Source organism: Pagrus major, chromosome 17, assembly GCF_040436345.1.
Source record: "Pagrus major chromosome 17, Pma_NU_1.0".
Classification (NCBI taxonomy): Eukaryota; Metazoa; Chordata; class Actinopteri; order Spariformes; family Sparidae; genus Pagrus; species Pagrus major.
Genome location: NC_133231.1, coordinates 26,406,101 through 26,426,667, shown reverse-complemented (window position 1 = coordinate 26,426,667; position 20,567 = coordinate 26,406,101). Strand labels below are relative to the sequence as shown.

Sequence of the window (20,567 nt, the reverse complement as noted above, 5' to 3'; positions counted from 1 at the left end):
GTGGACGTAGTCCAGTCGTATAGCATTTAGGTCGATAACAAAACTCTGCAGGAGGGTGAGGGAAATATCTGATAAGAGATCTAATGAGACAAAATAAGTTTAAACACCTGAGTGGGTTGATTTTTAAAGTCATAATGCGATCCGAACGTTTGCCTGATTAGTTTATTTCCAGGTTGGTTACTGAGAGGGAATCTAAACAACATGTTGCAGATGCAGAGTGAGTGGTGGGAGATTATAATAATGAGGGGGGACATAATAAACATAGCATACTTTAAGTACATCATAGAGATGATTTCTCCCTCTAACAAACAGTATTCACCAGTTTTACCACCTGTCTGTTGTAAAAAAGTACCCAAGTCATACTTGAGTAAAAGTAAAGATATCATGTAAAATATTACTTTGGTAAAAATCTAAGTCACTCATACAAATAATGTTGATAATATAAGTCTTGAAATATCTGATATTAGATGTACCTAAGTATCAAAAGTAATTTTCTTGCAATAAATGTACAATAAGTACAAAAAGTGCAACTAAAAATAAATGTTACATATATTAACGTGTGCATACTGTGTTTCGACTGATTATCCGTTCCGATATTCAGCAATTTTCTAATTATTGTGATCAGTGTTTATTTATTTATTTCAACCTGATTGCCTATAAATTAGATTAAATTGAATTAAATTACATCAGACTAAAATGGCTGCGGTGGCTCAGCATGCAATCTGCAAGTAAGCAACTAATTATTAAAATTATAAAATAAATGTAGTGGAGTAAAGAGTACAATACCTGCCTCCAAAATGTAGTGGAGTGAAAGTATAATGTAGCAGAAAAAGGAAATACTCGAGTAAAGTACCTCAAAATTGAAAAGTACCGCAGGTCTGCTGGAGTAAATGTACTTAGTTACATTCCATTACTTCCTGTCTCACAAACAAAATGATTGAAAACAATAAGGTACCATTATTATTATTATCCAGTGTGTTTTATTTGTCTAAAAAGTCTATTTTCTTTGAATTTCTTCATCTGCAGGTCCAGGAATACTGAATGTGTTCATAAAGATGTTCGCAGATGAGGGATCTGTACGCGACCTGGCAACCCCTGGTTCCGTCTGTGGGCACTGTCCGTAGTCTCGCGATATCCAGGCGGTCACTGCCTGATAGGAATAATGGCCGCCTTCGTAGCAATGGCTGGAACGGGGAACAACACAAGAAGCATATCGGAGCGTTTTAGCTGACCAGGAAGAGCATAAATTACAGGGCGCCCCCTCCTACCCGGTTTTCAGAACGGATGGGTAGAGGGGGTCTTGCCAAAGGACACGAGAAACGAAAGAGACTCGGAGGGAAAGGGAGGAAAGCTAACACTATCTTGATAGCTAAGCGCTAGCTGGCTATCAACACGGTTGTCACTGCCGGGGAACAAACCCGAGTAGCCCTGACAACTGGTGTGTCGTGGAGGGAGGAAGGAAGCGGCGACTAAACGCTGGAGCGTGTGAACAAACGACTGGCCTCTCGCTAACATGAGTGGACCGGGCCAGGACAGCGAGCCAGAGGCGAAAGTCCTTCTCATCAAGCGGCTTTACAGGTAACTTGGCGAGGCCGTTTTTTTTTGCGTAGCTAACCGAGGTGCTAATTGGACGTTGTTTCTGTCGGCTAACGTAGCGCTAGCTAATCAATGTTTGCTAACACGAGAAAAGGGTCCATCTATTCTTCCACTCAGCAACCTGTCACGACACCAAGAAGCCCGACCTCGCTGCGTACTTGTCAGTGTAACATCAGCTACATCTCGGCTTTCAGTCAGTGTAGCTCGTGTTAGCGTGTGAAGTCATGATTTAGCAGCGTTTGTCATTAGCGCCCTTGTTACAGAGAAATGCAACAGGAAGGATTTTGGTCGCTAGCGCATCATTTGTTCCTGACAGCCCCCCCCCTCAATCATCAAGACCAGTCATCGTGCTAATGCTTTGTGTTATCCAACGCTTCGCAGGGCTGTGGTGGAGTCTGTGCACAAGCTGGATGTCATCATCGGCAGCAAAGCGTCCTACAGGGAGGTCTTCAAGCCGGAGAACATCAGCCTTCGCAACAAGTATGTCCAGCTGTCTCAGTAGTGTGTGTGAGTGGAGGCAGGCGTGTAATTCAAACCTCATAGGCTACATGTAACCTGAGTATTATCTGACCAGCTGTTCTGAACACAATATGAATCCTCCTGTGCATGAATTTTAATCAGTCATCTCCAGTTCATTCAGCTGACTATCTCTATTATCCTACATGTGTTCATCCCATAGCATCTCTGTGAGCTTATAGACTATATCTCTGACCTGACCTGTGTCCAAATTCTGTCCAAATCAAGTTCAACACATAGCATTTAAAACACCTCTAATGTATCTAAGCTGACCATTTACATACATTTCAATAAAGTCACTCGATTATGTCTCTGAGAAACTGTGCAGTCTGTGTGAACAGGACTGAAGCTGTTACGGTCGTACTGGTTACAGATTAACCAAAAGCACAAAAGAGAAAGAGGAAGTTTGAGGTTAATGTTAGAAAGAGACTAGACCTTGTGTCTGAACAGACACAGCACTAGAGACAGTGGAGATATCTCATCCAGCTCAGAGACTGCCATTGGAGCTCTGTCAACCAACATCCATTTTAAATGATTAGCTAATTAATTGATAAATACTTATGATAATTGTTTATATGTGTCAGTCATTGTTCAATTAAAGATGAGCTTCAAGCTGTAAATATTTCCTGCGTTCCCGTGTGACATACGATAGGACGCCGATTATCTCTGAGTTTTGGACTGTTGGTCTGACAAACATTGACATTTACAAACATCACCTTTGACGTTTCGAGGAAATTTAAATGGGGATTTTTTTTGGTGTGTTTTTCTGACATTTTGTTGACTGAATCTGTTAATCAAGACAGTAATTGTCAGATTAATCAATAATGAGAACGATCTTTTGTGCAGTACAAGGGCATATGCATCCCTGACCCCTCTGGAAGTGGCAAAGTCATTATATTCCATTGTCGACATTATAGGACGACTTTACACCTGCGTTTAGAGGTATCCACTCGTGTAAGAGCTGTAGTTGTATATTGTACTCATCTTGCAAAAGGGATAATTTTGCACCTCAGTGCAAGGTGAGGCTGATGTTATTGTTGAGTGTGATATTATCCTCTTTGGCATTGAAAAATAGATGAACCAAGCAGAGAAGCCGCTCTTCAAAGAAGAGATAATGAGAAGTACTGCATGTACTTGCATAACTGCATTAACATAATCTTGTCATTGGCCGCGCACAAAGTGTGGACTGAGACTTCACAATATTCTGATGAACAACTCTTGACTCTGAGTCATTTTACACAGGCAATGTGAGTCACAGAAGAGAAAGGCACGCTTATTAGTGATGCCACAATATTTCTTTTTGTCGGATTGTACCAGAATCATCAGTTGCCAACAAATTGTTATTTTCACTTTGATTAATCTGCTGATTATTTGCTCAATCGTGAAAAAATGCCCACTGTTTGTATCCTGGTATGTGTTTCTGTTCTGCGTAGCCAAACTTGTTCACGTGAAACTAGGTTGAGTCATTAGTCCACTTGTCAAACCGGTGACCCAACTACCTCCTTAACTTCTGCGTGTGTGTATCTGTTCTTCTTTATGTGTGTTTTTTAGGCTGAGGGAGCTCTGTGTGAAGCTGATGTTTCTCCACCCTGTCGACTATGGCCGCAAGGCTGAGGAGCTGCTCTGGAGGAAGGTTTACTACGAGGTCATCCAGGTTATCAAGACCAACAAGAAGGTAACTCACCCTGCAGCTGTGGAAAGAAATCCTCTGTGCATGTGTCAGCCAAACAGTTTTGCTCTTCTTAGCTGACTTGACATCCTGGCTGCCACTTAAAGGTCAACTCTATTGTGACATCTGCTCTTTTGTGGTCACTGGCACATAACGTATCTCATAGAGTACCAAGAGTGTGTCCATGTCATGCATGGATAGTCCCAGTGGACGAGTGGACTAAAAAAACAAATACATTTTGGCACTTTACTCTTGTATTGGACTAACAACCTCATTGTCCATTTTGATTGTAGCCGGATCTTTTCTGAGCTGATTTCTTTTAGAAAAATGTTTACAGTTTGAGCCAGACTCATACAATAATACAGTACAAGTATGAACATCACTTGAGTTTTAGTCATTAGTTGCATATTTGTTTGTTTAAAACTTCCCTTCCCTTCTTAATTTTGTACATCAAACTCTGTTACCAGGTCTTGGTGATGACTACTATATGTGAAAAACTATACAAAGAGAGAGCCGCATGAAATCTCATGTCAGTATTGGTTTACTCTGAAAACTGCAAGTTTGAAAATGAGTTCACCAGAGCTGTGTAGCTCACTCCTTATCTCTGCTTGAATCTTTAAATAAACAGTAATCACTTCTGGGTAATGTAGGCGTCATGTTTCAACAAGGAAAAAGAATGCAAGGTATATAAAAAATACGATACTTCTGCTTCTAAGCTTACATTTTTACTAGTGTTTTTTTTCCTTAACCTCTTTCTCATTCACTAAATATCTCGCCATTGCTTGTCATTTGTATACATGTATATTTTAGTGTTTCAGTCCAAATGTGAACTGCAGTTTGTATCCTACATAGACTCTGTATATTGTTGTTGTTCTGGTCATATCTCTAATGTCCTGGCTCCTCTTTCTCTTCCACTGCAGCACATCCACAGTCGCAGCGCTCTCGAGTGTGCCTACCGCACACACCTGATCGCCGGCGTGGGTTTCTACCAGCACCTGCTGCTCTACATCCAGTCACATTACCAGCTGGAGCTGCAGGACTGCATCGACTGGACTCACGTCACAGACCCACTAATCGGTAAGAGCTGCAAATTCATACACAGATGGAGAACATTCATACATACAAGCAGCATCTAATGTCTGACTGAATGTTTGTCAGAAGGGTGTGTAACAGTCAGGCTTATAAAACAGGCTGTTTGCTTGTCCCTACTTTAAACAAGTCATTCATTACACTTTAAAATCTTGGTCACTTGGAGACCTTTTTATTTAAATGTTTTGATATGTCACACTGGAAAAAGCACAGGTTTGAATGATGAAATTAATGATGGTGTCTGCCAGCGTCAGGATTCTTGTGTTGTGCTTGATGTTCGCTTTACACTTAAATAGCTTTTTCTGTCCTCTTCTTACTATAACAACTAGAAAATGTTTGCTTTGATAAAGGCCTTTAACACAGTTTGTTTATATTTTTCTTTCTTTCTTTTCTTTTACCATCTTTGCACGATTCAGATTTGCTTTTCTTACGAAATGGCGGTAAATCCCATTCACAGTGGTATTACCAGTGGTTTGAAACCAGTGGATTTAATATTTAAACAGCTCAAACTCTCTGAAAGCGTCCACTGAAAAGTTCGACCTCATTTACAGTTGAAATATAAATTAAAATGTACGTTCACTCTCCAGATAATGAACAGTGTGATCACAACGCTACCTTCACACCAGGTGTTTGTGTCCATTGTCTGAGTTTAGTCTGTATCAGATGTTACTTTGAACTATGCAAAGCAGACAAATAGGTGGAAAAGTGCCAAGATATTCTATTATGAGCACAGAGAAACAGGCAGGTGCAGGGTCGCCCAAGGTTGTGGTATTGTGCTGCGTGCCGTCATACTCTCTGTGGTGTGATACATGCACCTTTTTGCAAATGCATAGCGCAGATTTCATGCACATAGATATGGGGATCCTTATCTTATCATGAGATCTAATCAATACATAGTGTCTACTTGGCCAACAAAAACAAAAACTACACATTAACACCTTAGGAACGGAGAAACAGTGCTGCGAGTAATATCTGGGTGCTGTCTCTAACATTTATTGCTTTCCTGGAATTCAAGCTTGTTCATTTGTTACATAACTCCAAGTCATTTTGCTAAGTGCATCAGCTAAATGCTTGAAATGAAAAGGAGAAGAAGGAGAAAAAAAGCATTGTGTAATTCTTCCCCGCAGGCCGAAAGAAACCAGTGTCAGCCACCCCCAAGGAGATGGAGTGGGCACAGATGGCCTGCCATCGCTGTCTGGTCTACCTTGGAGATCTAGGTAATAACATGATAATAGAACATTTAGAGAACACAATTACTTCATCTCTCTACCCAGCTTGTAGAGGTGTGAGACAGCATGTGTGTGTCATTCAGCGTGGGAAATTTTGGCAAAGCTATAGACTATAACTGGCAGGAGGCCGTTTGGTTGAGTCTTATGTGATACTGAGATGTTAGTATATTGATTGATCCTTGACTATTAACTGAATATTACACCAGCAAATGAAATTCTGTTTTTTCAGCCTAAGTTAATGACTTTTGTTGAAGTACTTGTGCTCCAAAATATGTGGTTATATTTATTTGATAAGCTTGTTATTAGCATTAATTATTACTTTGTTCCTCTGCAGCCCGTTATCAGAATGAGCTTGCTGGAGTGGAGGCTGAGCAGCTGGCAGAAAGGTTTTACCATCAGGCCTTGTCTGTCATGCCACACGTGGGTAAGTGACAGTAACTTTTTTTTAACACAGTGCTTTGCTGTTCCCACAGTCAGTGAGAACCTGGTAAAGTTTGTGTTTACTAGGCTGGAAGAGTCGCAGGAATACTCTGTTCCTTAAAAGTGCAGAGATGTTATTGTCGTAAGTGATGCACTTAGCCACAACACAAACAAATATATGAAATGCCATTATTCAATAGATAGAGAAAGCAACTGAAGAAGGGCGCTGACAAGTGTAAACTCTGTTTGTTACCGTGGGAGAAAGTGATGTTTAGATCGCAAATACAAACACTATTTGGGGAAATGGTTCAACATTTTAGGACACACACTTATTGGCTGTTGCGCTGAGAGTTGGATCAATACCACTCACATCTGTATGGTGATTTATATAGGTAGAGCCAGCCACTGGTTAGCTTAGCATAAAGACTGAAGAAAAAATGGTTCACATCTGTTCACAGATTACAAATCCACCTACCAGCACATGTGACGCTCACTAAATAACATCCAACTTCTTATTTGTTTATTCTGTTAAAAAAAAACTAGTTAAAAAACAACAACTTTTTATAGGAGAGCTAGTTATTTATATAATATTACTGTTTTTATTGTTTTTCCTCAAGTTTTGTAAATATTAAACAAACAAGATATTATACGTTTTATACATTTTAAAGGTGCTGAGAAGTTTGTACAGTGATCAGAACTTTACTTGCGTGTTTACTGATTTATTTATTAGTTTTTCTTTAAATATTTTTCACTCCTTGTTACTGTTATCCTCACAGGACTTCATCAAAATATCAGATATCGTTTCAGGTTTTTCGCATGTGAAGTTATTAAATGTTAGAATTATATTTTGTTTAAAAGATGAAGGAGCATCACCGCCGTTCTGCTGAAATAATTTTGTTTCAAGCATTGCAACGATTTGGAATACACCATCTTTATTTTTTCAGATTGATCAGTGAACATTCGGTAATGATTCTCAACATCAGGCAATTGGAAAATGAATGTAAACTAAGTACTTGTCTGTCCTGTTCACAGGAATGCCTTTTAACCAACTGGGCACACTGGCAGGGAGCAAGTTCTACAATGTTGAAGCAACCTACTACTACCTACGCTGGTGAGGAGTCTTTATGTACAGTAATGTATAATATAACTATTGACCCACAACCCAGTAAGTTGAGAGTATTAACAAATATCTCACCTGTGCTAGCATCCAATCAGACGCCCCCTTTGAGGGCGCCTATGGCAACCTGAAGCGCCTGTTTGACAAAGCTGCCAAGATGTACCACCAGGTGAAGAAGCAGGAGATGAAGAAGCTGTCTCCGTCTCGACAAAGGTGAGGAGGATTCACAGGCTTTGAGAGAGAGAGAAAACGTTGCACACATGAAAGTAAATGACTTCCACAGTGGAAAAATCTAAAGAAATCGTCCGAGAAGTAAAATGAGGAAGCATTTCTGGTAGTTTTGCACAGTTTATTTATCATTAGGATTATTCAGATTAGTATTGTGCATTAAGCAAATAAGATTAACAGATTATTTTGCCACTTGCCCGGAGAACAATGCAGCTTTGTTTCATTTACATAATAACACATAACTCAGCTGTGGTGTGTTCAGTGTGAAAACTTTTTGCAGCAGTTTGCATTGCATTATCATACATTTATAAATCTGTTGTCCACATTTTGGGAAATATGCTTTTTGGTTTATCTGCCAAGAGTTAAGTAAGATTGATACCACGCATGTTAATTCAAGAAGTGCTGGTATGCTGACTTGTTTTATTAATTGCCTCCTGCTTTCGGTGTTTATGTGAAGCCAACCAGCTGCTGGACAAAAGTTGATGTTTAGCGTACAGACGTCAGAGTGGTTTCAGTCTCTTTTAAATATAAATGAAATTACTCTGGAATGAAAATGGCAGAGCAATAGTGAAAGCATTCACTACACCACTGTGTCTCTAAAATGAAGATATTACATTGAATTCTCTTCTGTGGTCAAGAAAATTTGATTGACAAAATCTTAATAAAAATGATATAATTTGCTATGACTTTTTTTCTGCAGATCAAAAGACATTAAGCGCCTCCTCGTGAGTTTCATGTACCTTCAGAGCCTGCTGCAGCCCAAGAACAGGTGAGTGCTTCTGCTGCCCTGCTTTTTTCCCATTGTTTTTAGCCCTATTTGCAGGGTACTAGTATTACCAGGGGATCTCATGTGATTTAGAAAAAAACACCATCATTTGTGTTTCTTGTGGCGCATTTGCTTGTGATAAGCAAATTCTGTATTTTACTCTCATTTACCTACATTATCTCCTGAATGTGATGTCAAGGTTTGTGTAACATCTCTGCACCCACAATATTAATATAGTTGAGAGTTGATAAGCCTACTTTCTGCATGTTTTACGAGCATAAATACACATTTGCAGCTCATTTAGATCAAGTTTAAGATGCTTTGTGGCTGAATATGACACCTTCTGTTACTCCTAACCTTCTCTGTTATCACTTTCCAACTTCAATAGAGCCTATCTCACTGCACAGCTGTCGACTCTTGCTCAGTATTTATGACACGCAACCAAATTTCTTACTTGTTCAGTTAAAATCAAGAAGTACAACCCCAAAAATCACAGACATGCTGATCTGCACGGACAAATATTCTCTCATGACCTCTGTGTTTGGCAAAATATGATATTTAAAATGCGGTGAAATTCTTACTTTACTACTTACTAACATGACCGATTCGAACAGGATTAAGATCACAGACGTCCTCTGCAATATTACAAATTACTAGAGTCCCCCAGGAACTAGTTCAATGAGAATAGGGTTTTACAACAACAGCAATAAACCTCTGACTTCACTGTATTTTTAAAACATCACCATTTTTATGTTGAGACTAGATGAAAACGGTCTGTGTGTCTGAGTGTCAAATTTATCTATAGTATGTGACCTCTTACCTGCACCAGTGATATCAAAGTCAAACATTGTCTGAACAGATGTTAACATTTCACCAGGCAGAGCCTTCGTGCCTGTAAAAATGTTCAAACAAACTGATTTAACTACCAATAAAATGTACTTTGTTCACCTGAACCCCTAACAACAGTGTTGTTCTTGAAGAATTGATTATTTCACCTTGTATTTTTATTGTGTCCTTCATTTTTATAATCTTGCCTTCCCTCCTCTGTCTGCCTGCAGTCTGATGGAGACAGAGCTGACTTCACTCTGCCAGTCGGTGCTGGAGGATTTCAACCTGGTGCTGTTTTACCTGCCACCGCCGACACATGGCGGCGCTCACCACTCCCCCAGCGAGGAAGAGGAGGAGCAGCAGCACGCAGATAGCTCCTGCCCTGTGCTGCCTGACACGCTCGTCTTCAAGATGGTTGTCACTTGTCTGATGGTGGTGCACAGCCTGAAGAGGGGAGGTGAGTGAACCAACAATAACTTTTTTTTTTTTATCCTTCTTAAAAACTGTAATGAGGCCCATACTCAGAGGGCCTGATCAAATGAGGATTAGAATAATTAGGAGAAGAGGAAGGAGATACCAGCCAGACTTGATTTTATTTTTGTGGCGCTGAGCAGTTAACTAGCCAAACGGCCGCACAACTCTCTCCAAAACACCCACTAACGTTGTTCATGTTTGTTGCCATCACAAGAGGATCTGTGATGGATCGACTCCCAAACAGAAATTTGGACACAAACTTGAAATTTAAAAATATAAATCTGAAGAAATACATCTTTAGGTTTTTGATGATTTACAGAAATGTGTCATTTTTATTACAGCCCCACTGATACAGGATTTCTGAGGCCAATATTAATATTTATATTTAAGAACTTAAAACATCTGCTAATGACATATTGGTAGATATTTTCACACAACCAATAACAAACACTTAAATGTATTATTTTTAACAACTTAATTAAATGAAATGTTGTTCGCCAGACATTTAAAAATTGAAGAAATACACTTATCACTACTCTCTGGTGAACAAACTATAGAATAGTGACCCTGTTTCAAAACATATTTCTCTTCATTTATCAACAATTTTACAATACATGTCAGCATATTAATGAACAATACTATAAATATGCCAGAAATAGCCAAGAGGCCAACTTTCGTCTGTAGTTTCTAGCCAGGTTCAAAGTTGGCAACCTAAAATCATAAACAAAGGCATATTGATTACAGTAAAAGACATGGGCAGCAATAAAAGCAGATCAAATTACAGAGCAACGAAGTGAAGACAAACAATGCAACAACAAGCACACACAAGCAAGTACAGACATGACGCGTAAGTTTCATAACAGCTTTGCAAAAACAAACACAAGCAGAGACTGATTTAAGAAACCTGTACATTTATTGATATGTACTGAAAATGCTGTCTTGTGGCAATGATTATTGCCAGGATATTTGTGGGTATAAGTACACATTTCGATGTAAATAATTATTTTGGACTAACAAATGTTGTTTTGTGTCTTCAGGATCAAAGCAGTACAGTGCATCCATAGCTTTTACTCTGGCGCTGTTCTCCCATCTGGTGAACCACGTCAACATCCGGCTGCAGGCTGAACTGGAGGAAGCGGAGAGCCAGGTGCCTCCACTTCACACTGACGCCACAGGTGAGAGAGGAAACCTGTCTCCGTATAAGGAGAGGGGAAAAAAATCCTCACAAGTCAGTGCAGTTTGGGAGGTTTTCCAGCCAGTATCAGGCACATAGATCAGTTCTATCCCAGCGTATCCTATCAGCAATATCCTAGAGGATTAAAGTTCAGGATGCTTTTTGTGGTTCAAAATGTTTTCTGAACTACAGAAGTATTTGAAGGTTTTACAAGTCAAGAGTAATTTAAAGTTAAACACATTTATTCACTCTTTTCGATCTGCTCATTTTCGAATATCCCAGTGGAGAACTTTTGTTTTGTAAAGTAAAATCTAATCTATCTAAGACAAAAAAGCAGTGAGTGTTTCTTCTCTTATCTAGATGACCTGGAGACGAGGGATTTGTCAGCTCCACCGACAGATCGCTCTGATGAGAAGCCTCTACAGAATGGCTCCCTAGAGCAAGAAGACGAGGAGGAGAAAGATGAAGATGGCTGTGAGAGGGTTGGCACCAAAAAGCAAAGCGTGGAAGAACAGCGCAAAATGGAGGAAGAGAAACAGAGACAGAAGAAGAAGTACACCCGCTTGTCTAGACTCCGCCGACGCCGCTGTGCCCGCAAGGACGCTCGAGGTGAGGATGAGAGCGACCTGAGCGAAGGCTTCGAGAGCGAAGAGGATGAAGATGACGATGACGAGAGGAGGGGGCACACTGATTCAACAGGTGGCACCACAACAGGAACCCCGCCCAATCCTCCACCTATCAGGAAGGAGACCAAGAGAGACCACCTGGGCGAGGAGGGCAGCTGGGGGAGTGGCTCAGAGGAAGAGGAGGAGGAAGGAGGAACGGCATTCGATGTGGAGACAGACTCGGACATGAACAGCCAGGAGTCTCGCTCAGACCTGGAAGACATCGAGGACACGGAAAACTCAGACAACTTGGAGGGTCAGGCGCGGGAGCACCAGGACGAAGAGGAAGATGAAGACCAACCGAAGGAAGAAGGAGGCGACAGGGATGGTGACACGCCTCCGACCACTAACGGGCCTCTCCTGCCTGGCGACTCCAGCATCAGCAGTAACCTCCAGGCCATGTCCTCGCAACTGTTCCAGGCAAAACGCTGCTTCCGCCTGGCGCCAACCTTCAGCAACATGTTGTTGAGGCCTCAAGCCTCATCTTCTTCGGGCATTCCCACCCCAACTGACGCCTCTGCTCCCCCCTCCCAAGAGACGCCGCCACCTCCTGGGGATTCACCCTCCGATATGAACCCTGGTACTGCCAACGGAACCAATGAAAATGGTAATGTGCTTTGAGCATCAATGTCATGAATAATAATGTAAAGTCTTTTTTGTGTCATCTATTTAATTTTTAATGGATTCGCAAAGAACTCCTAATGTTACATAGTTGAAATTAAACTTGTCCTCTTGCTTTGTGTCACCTCTTTTAGATTTGGACTCTGATTCGGAGGGCAGCCAACACAGTTCTCAATCCGTACACAGTGAGAAAACCCTCCTAGAGAAGCTGGAGATCCTGACCAATCAGGGGTTGATCCAGGTTGTGAAGGTGTTTATTGATTGGCTAAGGACAAACACCGACATTATCCTCATGTGTGCTCAGGTGAGTGGGGAGGTTGTCCTGCATTTTCTGTGAAACATTGACATTTTAGGACTATATGTAAGAAAACCGGCTATCTCTCTGCAGAGTTCGCAAAGCCTGTGGAACCGACTGTCTGTGCTGCTCAACCTGCTACCAGATGGCAGCAAGATGCTCGAGGCTGGTGAGTTAGTGATAGGCTGCACCGCATAGATATTTATACTCCTGTGTAGCTCAGGAGGCACAGGATGGCAGTGTCTTGGTTTTTGTTCCCACTGGGAATACTAAAATGTCCTTTGACACACTTGATTAGATTTCTCTCATCTGACTCTCTGCTAGAAATCTTTTTCTCCTTTCAATGAGTGGTCAAAGAACGGTCCCATTCCCCTTATTAGAGTAATTGTATTTTTATCATTATCAATATTATTATTTGGTCTAATATGCATTATTTTCCGTCCATACTGTTTAATGTTATAATGTGAATTTATATGGATATTTTTTTATCGATAAAGTTAATTTAATTTGGTCCATACGTCCAAGCTCTGATCTCATCTCTGTACTGTGTGCACACACTTAACGAACAGTGCTAACACTCAGCTCTCACACTGAATATTTCTCTCCCCCTGTGACTTTTAGTCACTAATGACTGTGCTCTGAGTCTACTGCTCGCTTATTTATTTATCCATGTGTGTTACTGCAGAGCTCGGTCTGAACGCAGAGGTGACAGAACTGTTAAATGAGTGCGAGCAGCCCGGGTTGGTCCAGAGTCTGCTGCTGCCTGAGGATTTGGCTCTGCGGCACCTGCCTGCTCTCAGCGTAGCACACCGCCGCCTTGATTTCACTCGCCGCAACCCCTCCCTCAGCTCCCTACAGGAGGTACACACACACACACACACACACACACACACACACACACACACACACACACACACACACACACACACACACACAGGATTCAGCTTTTACACATTCAATATTGGTTAAACACTAGAAACACCAAAGCCATCAGCTCCACCGTGTGAAGCCTATTATTGTAGAATCATGACACAGGATTTTGCAAGTTGTGTTGCCTCTTTTTTTGCCAGTAAGTCTGCCAATATCAACACAATATGATCATTGTCAGCAAAACTATTTTCAGTGTACAATGTCTTTGTAATTACTGAAATTTCAGTAAAACTTGTACAAACAATCCAAAACTATTTTACTTTTAAAGTATTTTAGTTTTTGGACTTCACAAGCAATTATATGCATAAAATGTAGTAAGCTCATATGAAAAGATGGCCTCACACATGATGGGGGCGCTCATTTATCCTGTGATGTTCTCCCCCTGCCACATATCGTTGGTATTGTAAGTGTTGATGTCCATCACTCCTGGGTTTGATAAACTGTGCTGGCTCTCTCTCCATTAATGAAGAAAACAACCTGCAGTTAACTGACAATGAAAATAATCCTTCCAGGATTTTAGATCCAATTTAACCATCATTATACAACCAGAATTGTACAACAAAATCATAGTTGTAATACCTTAATGCCTCTCACTGAAGACAAAATAGTATAAATGGATAAATAAATAATGAAAAGAAACTATATAAGGTACACTGTGGAAAAGGAATTAACAACTTCATTGATAAATTAAAAACAATCTGCAGATAAACTGATAATGAAAATGTAGAAATGTAGAAGCCCAAAATCAAATCAAGTCTTTGTTGCCAAGAAAAAATATCTGTTTATGCCTTTGCTGACAAATCATAGCGTGCTTCACCATCTGCAGTGTTAAAATGTGTACCGATCGGCATGTCACTATGTCTGAGTGCATGGAGAAGGGAAGGGTTACATTTTTTGGCATCTTGGGGAACAGCACAACCTTCAAACACCACATTGACATATTATCATTTTACAAAGTTAGTGTGATCAACCGTTGCTTATTTACATCACATTTACATCACATTTATTTATTTAGAGTCACCTTCACAAAAATGTGTTCTCCACCAACTCCTGAGGGAAATATCTGCCTCTGTAGCAGCTAAATGCTCCTCTCCACAGGCCTGTTTGTCTGCCTGCTGTTTGGTGGTGGGCAGATAGTAAAGTGCTAGTGCACTGATGAGAGCTGTGGGACTGAACCAAAACTGCTGCGAAATGTAAAACCAAAACGAGCAGTTGAAAGATGGTAAAAGCTTTTGTAGGGCTGAGCGAGGAGGGCGTAACTTTATAATCAAACATGCATAATATAAAAACTTTAAAAACTTTCCATCCTTTTCTCTTTCTCGTAGTGTGTGGTGCGAGTGTGTTGCATTCGCAGTTTTGGCCACTTCCTAACAAAACTCCAGGGCAACGTGCTGCACTTCAACCCAGAGGCGGGCATCTTCACCAGCATCAGCCAGACCGAAGAGGACAATCTGGTGCAGCAGGCCAAGGCCCAGTTCCGAATGGTGAGTGACATGTGAACAGTGACCAGAAGAACCACTGGGTGCCGCCATTCAGTCAAATCTCATTGTTCTGTGCTTTGTTTACACAGTGAAACTGGTTTAGTTTCATAACTGTTGACCTGAATAAATGGGAAGAATATTTAATTAATTAATGAATCAAAATGGTGTTTACTTGTGAGCAAAGCAGCTGTCCCTTTTGATGTCGACTCTCTCGTTATCTTTATTTCCAGGCTGAAGAGGAGGCTCGTCGAAATCGCTTAATGAGGGATATGGCCCAGCTTCGACTTCAGGTTTTTAATATTGCTCTGTCCACTGACTGTTTACCCTGTCTGTTTACCTGATGTGATACAGTATAAACACAGTTGATGCAGTTGGCGTTAACAAGAACACTCACTGAACTCATCTGACGGACTCAGGAACCTGAAGCTAGTCATAGTTCTTTAATCATATAATGCACATACCCATCGTACATTAATTGCTCGTCATCAGTTGTTGGGTCTCACCGTCTGTCTTTCCTTGCAGTTGGAGGTGTCGCAGCTAGAGGGCAGCCTTCAACAGCCCAAGGCCCAGTCGTCCATGTCTCCCTACCTGGTGCCAGACACAGCTGCTCTCTGCCAGCATCTGAACCTCATCCGGCAGCTGGCCGGCAGCGGCTGCTTCATCATCATCATCCCACGGACAGGTCAGTGCATTGCGTCATCCTCTGACTGATTCACAAAATGTATCAAGCTGCTGACTAGGGCAGTGAAACTGAACAGCAGCACAGAGAAAGTAAGTCATATGACGATAAATCTACCAAGCGTTAACATAAAATCATGATATTTAAACCAGAAAAGTTAAACTTGAATTTCTGTCTTTTCACTAAGTCGGTGTCTGAGTGAGTCTTTTTGATTAAGGGACTGTTTGCTCAGGTACTTAACTTGTACTCCTTCTGTGTTTTAGTGATTGATGGACTTGACAGGTTGAAGAAGGAAATTGCTGGTGCGAGGGACAGCATCCGCTTCCTGGAGTCTGAATTTCGCAAAGGCAACAGGTGGGTGTAATACATATATGATGACTTCCCTCTGCACTTCTTTCCAAGAATATGTTGAACACAAACCTTTTACTTAAATATTCTGTATCTTATCCTTCTGTAGGTACATACGCTGCCAGAAGGAGTCGGGTCGAAGTTTTGAAAGAGATAAACTCAAACGTCAGGACATCGAAGCCTGGTAAACCTGGCTCACTTTCTACAGTTACCTCTATTTGGGTTCTAGCATACTCATTGGATGAGCCTGACTTCTATTTTGATTGTTCCTCTTTTTTTTATGTCTAGGCATTTATACAAGATGGTGGACAGCTGTCGTCAGCTAACAGTCTCCCAGAGCAACGGAGATGAAGACACAGCCGGGATGGTGACCATACTTACCGGCCATCAAGTGGAAGATCTGTGCACTCAGTCAGCAGCAATGAAGGTCGGTCACTCGCTGTATTTTGTTACATTATAAATACTCAGGAATTTTACATTTTCTACCAAGACTAGTAAAGGTTAATGGATTTCAGTTTTTGCTCTATTGTTGAACCAGTGCAGTCTTCACTGGACTGTGTCTATCACTGCTCTGTCCTTGAGATAATGCACATTTTCTCAAGGTTATAGCATTATAACATATCTTTGTTTTTTTTCCTTCGTGCCAACGATAGCTGTCTGTTCGTGTTGTCACTTGTCACTTGCTTGTGGGGCTTACAGTAATCGTATGTCAAAATATTTACACCAAAAAGAACTAGACCACATGCCAGCGTTGCTCATGTGACGTTCGCAAATCTCTCATGCTTCAGGTCACTGCATGATCTGACCGCTCTCTATGGCATTAAATATGACACAAAATATATATACAGACTTTGATTGTGACAAGTGAGGTGCTGGATCCAATCAAATAGGTAGCATTCCCAATCTAGGAGGTCCCGGATTCTTTGCTGACAGGATCCAGCAAAACTTGAGCCCCGCTGTCATAACAGAGAGGGTGAGAAGTGCTTAATCTTTTAAAAAGGGATAACAGCGCAAACCTTCAGAGAAACTCTCCTCGATGGCAGTCATATTGTTTGACACAGTTGTACACACAAAAAGTGATGGAAGTGAGATGTTCAGTTTCAGAAAGTGTCAGAATTTGTCAGATGCATCCTCCCCAGGTCTGATGTCTGAACGTTGCGAGGGAAGGGTTTTAAAGTTCTCAGGAAATGGCTAGCAGAGTACTAACCACAGTTATAAGCAGTTAATGGTTACTTGTGACTGTCCATCAGGAAACTCTATAAATCACAGAGAGTTCAGGCAGAGACGTGGAAGGACATCAGAGGGAAAAACTGAAAATATTTCTCCCAAAAATATGATCCAGTTTCACTAGACTGAGGTCCGTTACCAAAAAAAGCTACACACCAATGACATCATGAGAATTCGAAAAAGTGTTTCATTGGACAGCATCTATTCTGAGTGCTGGATGAGTCATCCTCATTTTAAAAGTGTTTTCCAGGAAACGACAAACCCCAAATTACTTTTTAAGAGTAGTTACATAACAGCTTTTTTGTCATTGTTGGGCCTGCCAGTTGTGTAGAGGTGATGGTTTGATCAAAGAAAAACTTCTATTTTGATTTCACGGGGACATAAGATGCTAACAACAAGCACTCCAGTTAAGCACACAGACACATTTATGGTCTGTAGATTTTAGGCATGAGATTTTACAGACATTTTGAATTGTCTTTCTTATCAGTAGACGTGCGTTAGATAAAGATTTGCATTGGCTGTGATGACTAAAACACAATTGTAAAAGCACTGTGTGTGTGACAGGTTTCATATCTGATATGTTTTGTATTTATTTGCATATCTGTGTCTGTTTCTCCTCTGCCAGGCGGCGATCCAGGCGGCGGGCTCGGCGGGCATGGAGCTGAAGAACATCGTGGAGTTCTACCGGCAGTGGAAGGAGATTGGCTGAGAGGTCAAACGGGGGCAGCTGTCGGCGCTGCGAACAGCTGATCGATCACAACACTCGCTCCCTCTCTCTCTCTCCCACTCTTTTGCTCTGTGTGTATCTGCGTCTCCAAAGGCAAAAAACAACTCAAAAGAAAGCTAAAGTGTAGGAAGGAGTTAAAGCTCAGAGGGGTGGAAAAGTTAAAACAGTGGAGTAAAAAAATAAAAAGAGAAATGCGAGCGAAACGGCGCTCTAAGAAACAGCAGATATCCCACCTCCCACTCCCATTCCTTAAACATAAAGAGTGACCCCTAGTGGTCGGGGTGCGGAGACGGTGGGGGAACGCTACACAACATTTAAGTGCCCCTGGTTCACACCCTAACCAGGAATACACTGTATATGTTAGCAAACGAGTACATACGTGTCGAGAGAGAAACCGCGCACACACACACACATAAACACACTCATGCTCAGATGAATCCATATAGATATTTAGAGCAGTGGTTTGGATTTTCTGTTCCCTCCTCCCCTTTCCCTTCAGTCTGTATTCGAGAAACAGGGTTAAGAATGTGCGAGTCTGGTAGGCCGTTTTGGAAAGTCGAGGGTGTATGACGACAACTTTAAGATGGAGAAAACTCCGTCCACCTGACACCCGAGGCTCAAAACAAACCAGGCGTCTCATAGCTCATAGGCCTCTAGGAAAGGTTGAGGAAGACAAATGTACACATCTCCAGAATCGGTTTCTTTCCTCTGTGGCTTTTTTAAAATTTTTATTTGGTTTTGTTTTTTCTTTATTTGCAGTGTACTTTTGTGACCAGTGACTTATGTATTGTGCTATCTCTGTATGAGAAAAGAAGAGGAAAAAAAAACACGACAGGTGTTGCCCTGTTTGAAAGTTTTAATTTGGATTTTATTTTTGTACCCAAATGATGTTTATTTTGCTTTTTTGTAAGCTAAATCTGAATGATATGCAAGAATGTTAAGGGAAAGGGAAGGGGTTGTTGTCGTGTGTTGATCCACTGAACAAGTCCTGCAGTTCTGAATATTAAAAAAAAAACGTATAATCCAGAATTTATTTAACAAGGTGTCGTGTCAGAGAGAGGATGGAGGTAGAAGCTGACGAGCCTCGTGTTGTAGCTCGTCACAGAGGAGGCTCAGAAGAGAGGGGGGCCAGCTGACTTTCCCAGGGGAATGTGGGTTGTGTTTGGACCCCTGTAAACTCCTACAATATGTCCCGTCTACATCACCATTACCATAGTGACTGTCCCATCATGCACAGTGCAAAAGAAAACAAGTATATGTGTGTGGCCATGCATTGAACAATAAAAAGAAACTCGTATGACATGATGACTTCTGTCTTCTTGCTGTCTCTCCAGTGCAGGGCTCCCACGGTCCTTGAAAGCCTTTCAAAGTTGTGAATTGAAAGTGCTTGAATGTATATGTTTTCTGCAAGTTATCTTATATTTTTTTATTTAAGGCTACTACAAGGAATTTTCAAGCCACGACTCCTTAATTTATCTTCTAAATGATTGTCGTTTTCTTATGTAGGTCATAAAGAGGCGGTAGCATCAAAATGAGACTGTTTCATAACCAGTTTAACTTTAATAGGCTACATTCTGCTGTCTGCACGTGTCCATCGCTGCAACTCTTTTCAGTCTTAAAAAATAACTGTGATGATGTCACCTGGAGACTAAATGTTTTCGTCAGAAAGTCTGTTTTACCAAGAGGAGGCGTGGAGTTTGAACGATACACATGGGCATTTACTAGCCATGTAGCGTCTGACGAAAGATGCCATTGCATTATAGGAAATGTAGGATCAACCGTTTTGGGGGATTGATTCACGAAAGGTACAAAAAGTCAGAGCATATTTTCCACTACTCTAATGTTTACATGTGCTGCCTTTCTGTATTTGCTTTGATTTCCAGTTGAATATCTTTGTGTTTGGGACTGTTGGTTTGGAGATGTCGGCTTGAGCTCAGAGGGCACGTTTCACTATTTTCTGACAGACAAAACGACGAACTATAAAAAGAATTGATTAATCACTCGTGCAATTAGCAGCGACCTCTTTTATACTTAGCCTTATCCTTAAAACTTTATAGTAAACCTAAGTGGCCTGAACCCTCTCAACTCCTCCTGTGAAGTCTCTGCAGAGACCCAGCCTCTGCCTCCTCTTTCAAACTAGGTCTCCCTGTGCCATTCTTTCTGTTTTTTCTTCTCTTCCACCCCTTGTGTTCCCCTCTCTGTCCCGGGCCCCGTGCCCACCACTGACCGAGCACACAGAATAACCAATCCCCTGGCAGCGGGGCCAGTGCCACCCCAACAGGAGACGACTGGCACTGGTGCTGCTGGCCCATTTTTTTTGCTGGGTAAGGGGGTTGGGGGAAACCTCACTGACCCAAGGCAATCCTCTTTGTGTGAGCCCATGAAGCTGTGGGGCTGCAGGGACTTCAGTGTGGACGGACTGGGCTGCTGGGACAGGATGAGAAGTTTAAACATACAAAAAACCCATTAGGCAGATTTATAACTTTGT

General features: G+C 41.4%; 1 protein-coding gene across 1 annotated transcript; it reads left to right on the top strand.

Annotated features, from left to right (window-relative positions):
• The first annotated feature begins 1,137 nt into the window (after positions 1-1,137).
• On the top strand, positions 1,138-19,384 carry smg5 (SMG5 nonsense mediated mRNA decay factor). Its single transcript, XM_073484998.1, has 22 exons — positions 1,138-1,578; positions 1,978-2,076; positions 3,664-3,787; positions 4,702-4,858; positions 5,998-6,087; positions 6,434-6,523; positions 7,552-7,630; positions 7,724-7,849; positions 8,565-8,633; positions 9,689-9,915; positions 10,970-11,107; positions 11,467-12,378; positions 12,527-12,696; positions 12,781-12,856; positions 13,373-13,548; positions 14,943-15,101; positions 15,329-15,388; positions 15,621-15,780; positions 16,041-16,131; positions 16,235-16,309; positions 16,414-16,552; positions 17,978-19,384. Exons 1-22 carry the CDS (start codon positions 1,514-1,516, stop codon positions 18,059-18,061), a joined length of 3,366 nt encoding a protein of 1,121 aa, XP_073341099.1. The 5' UTR covers positions 1,138-1,513; the 3' UTR covers positions 18,062-19,384.
• The last annotated feature ends 1,183 nt before the right edge of the window (positions 19,385-20,567 follow it).

What these genes read in the sequence shown, in the direction of transcription:
- smg5 (XM_073484998.1), top strand. Translation starts at nt 1,514, where the DNA reads ATGAGTGGACCGGGCCAGGACAGCGAGCCAGAGGCGAAAGTCCTTCTC. An exon ending in CAGCAAGATGCTCGAGGCTG is followed by an intron (nt 12,857 to 13,372) that starts GTGAGTTAGTGA and finishes GTGTTACTGCAG; the next exon opens with AGCTCGGTCTGAACGCAGAG. An exon ending in CTCAGTCAGCAGCAATGAAG is followed by an intron (nt 16,553 to 17,977) that starts GTCGGTCACTCG and finishes CTCCTCTGCCAG; the next exon opens with GCGGCGATCCAGGCGGCGGG.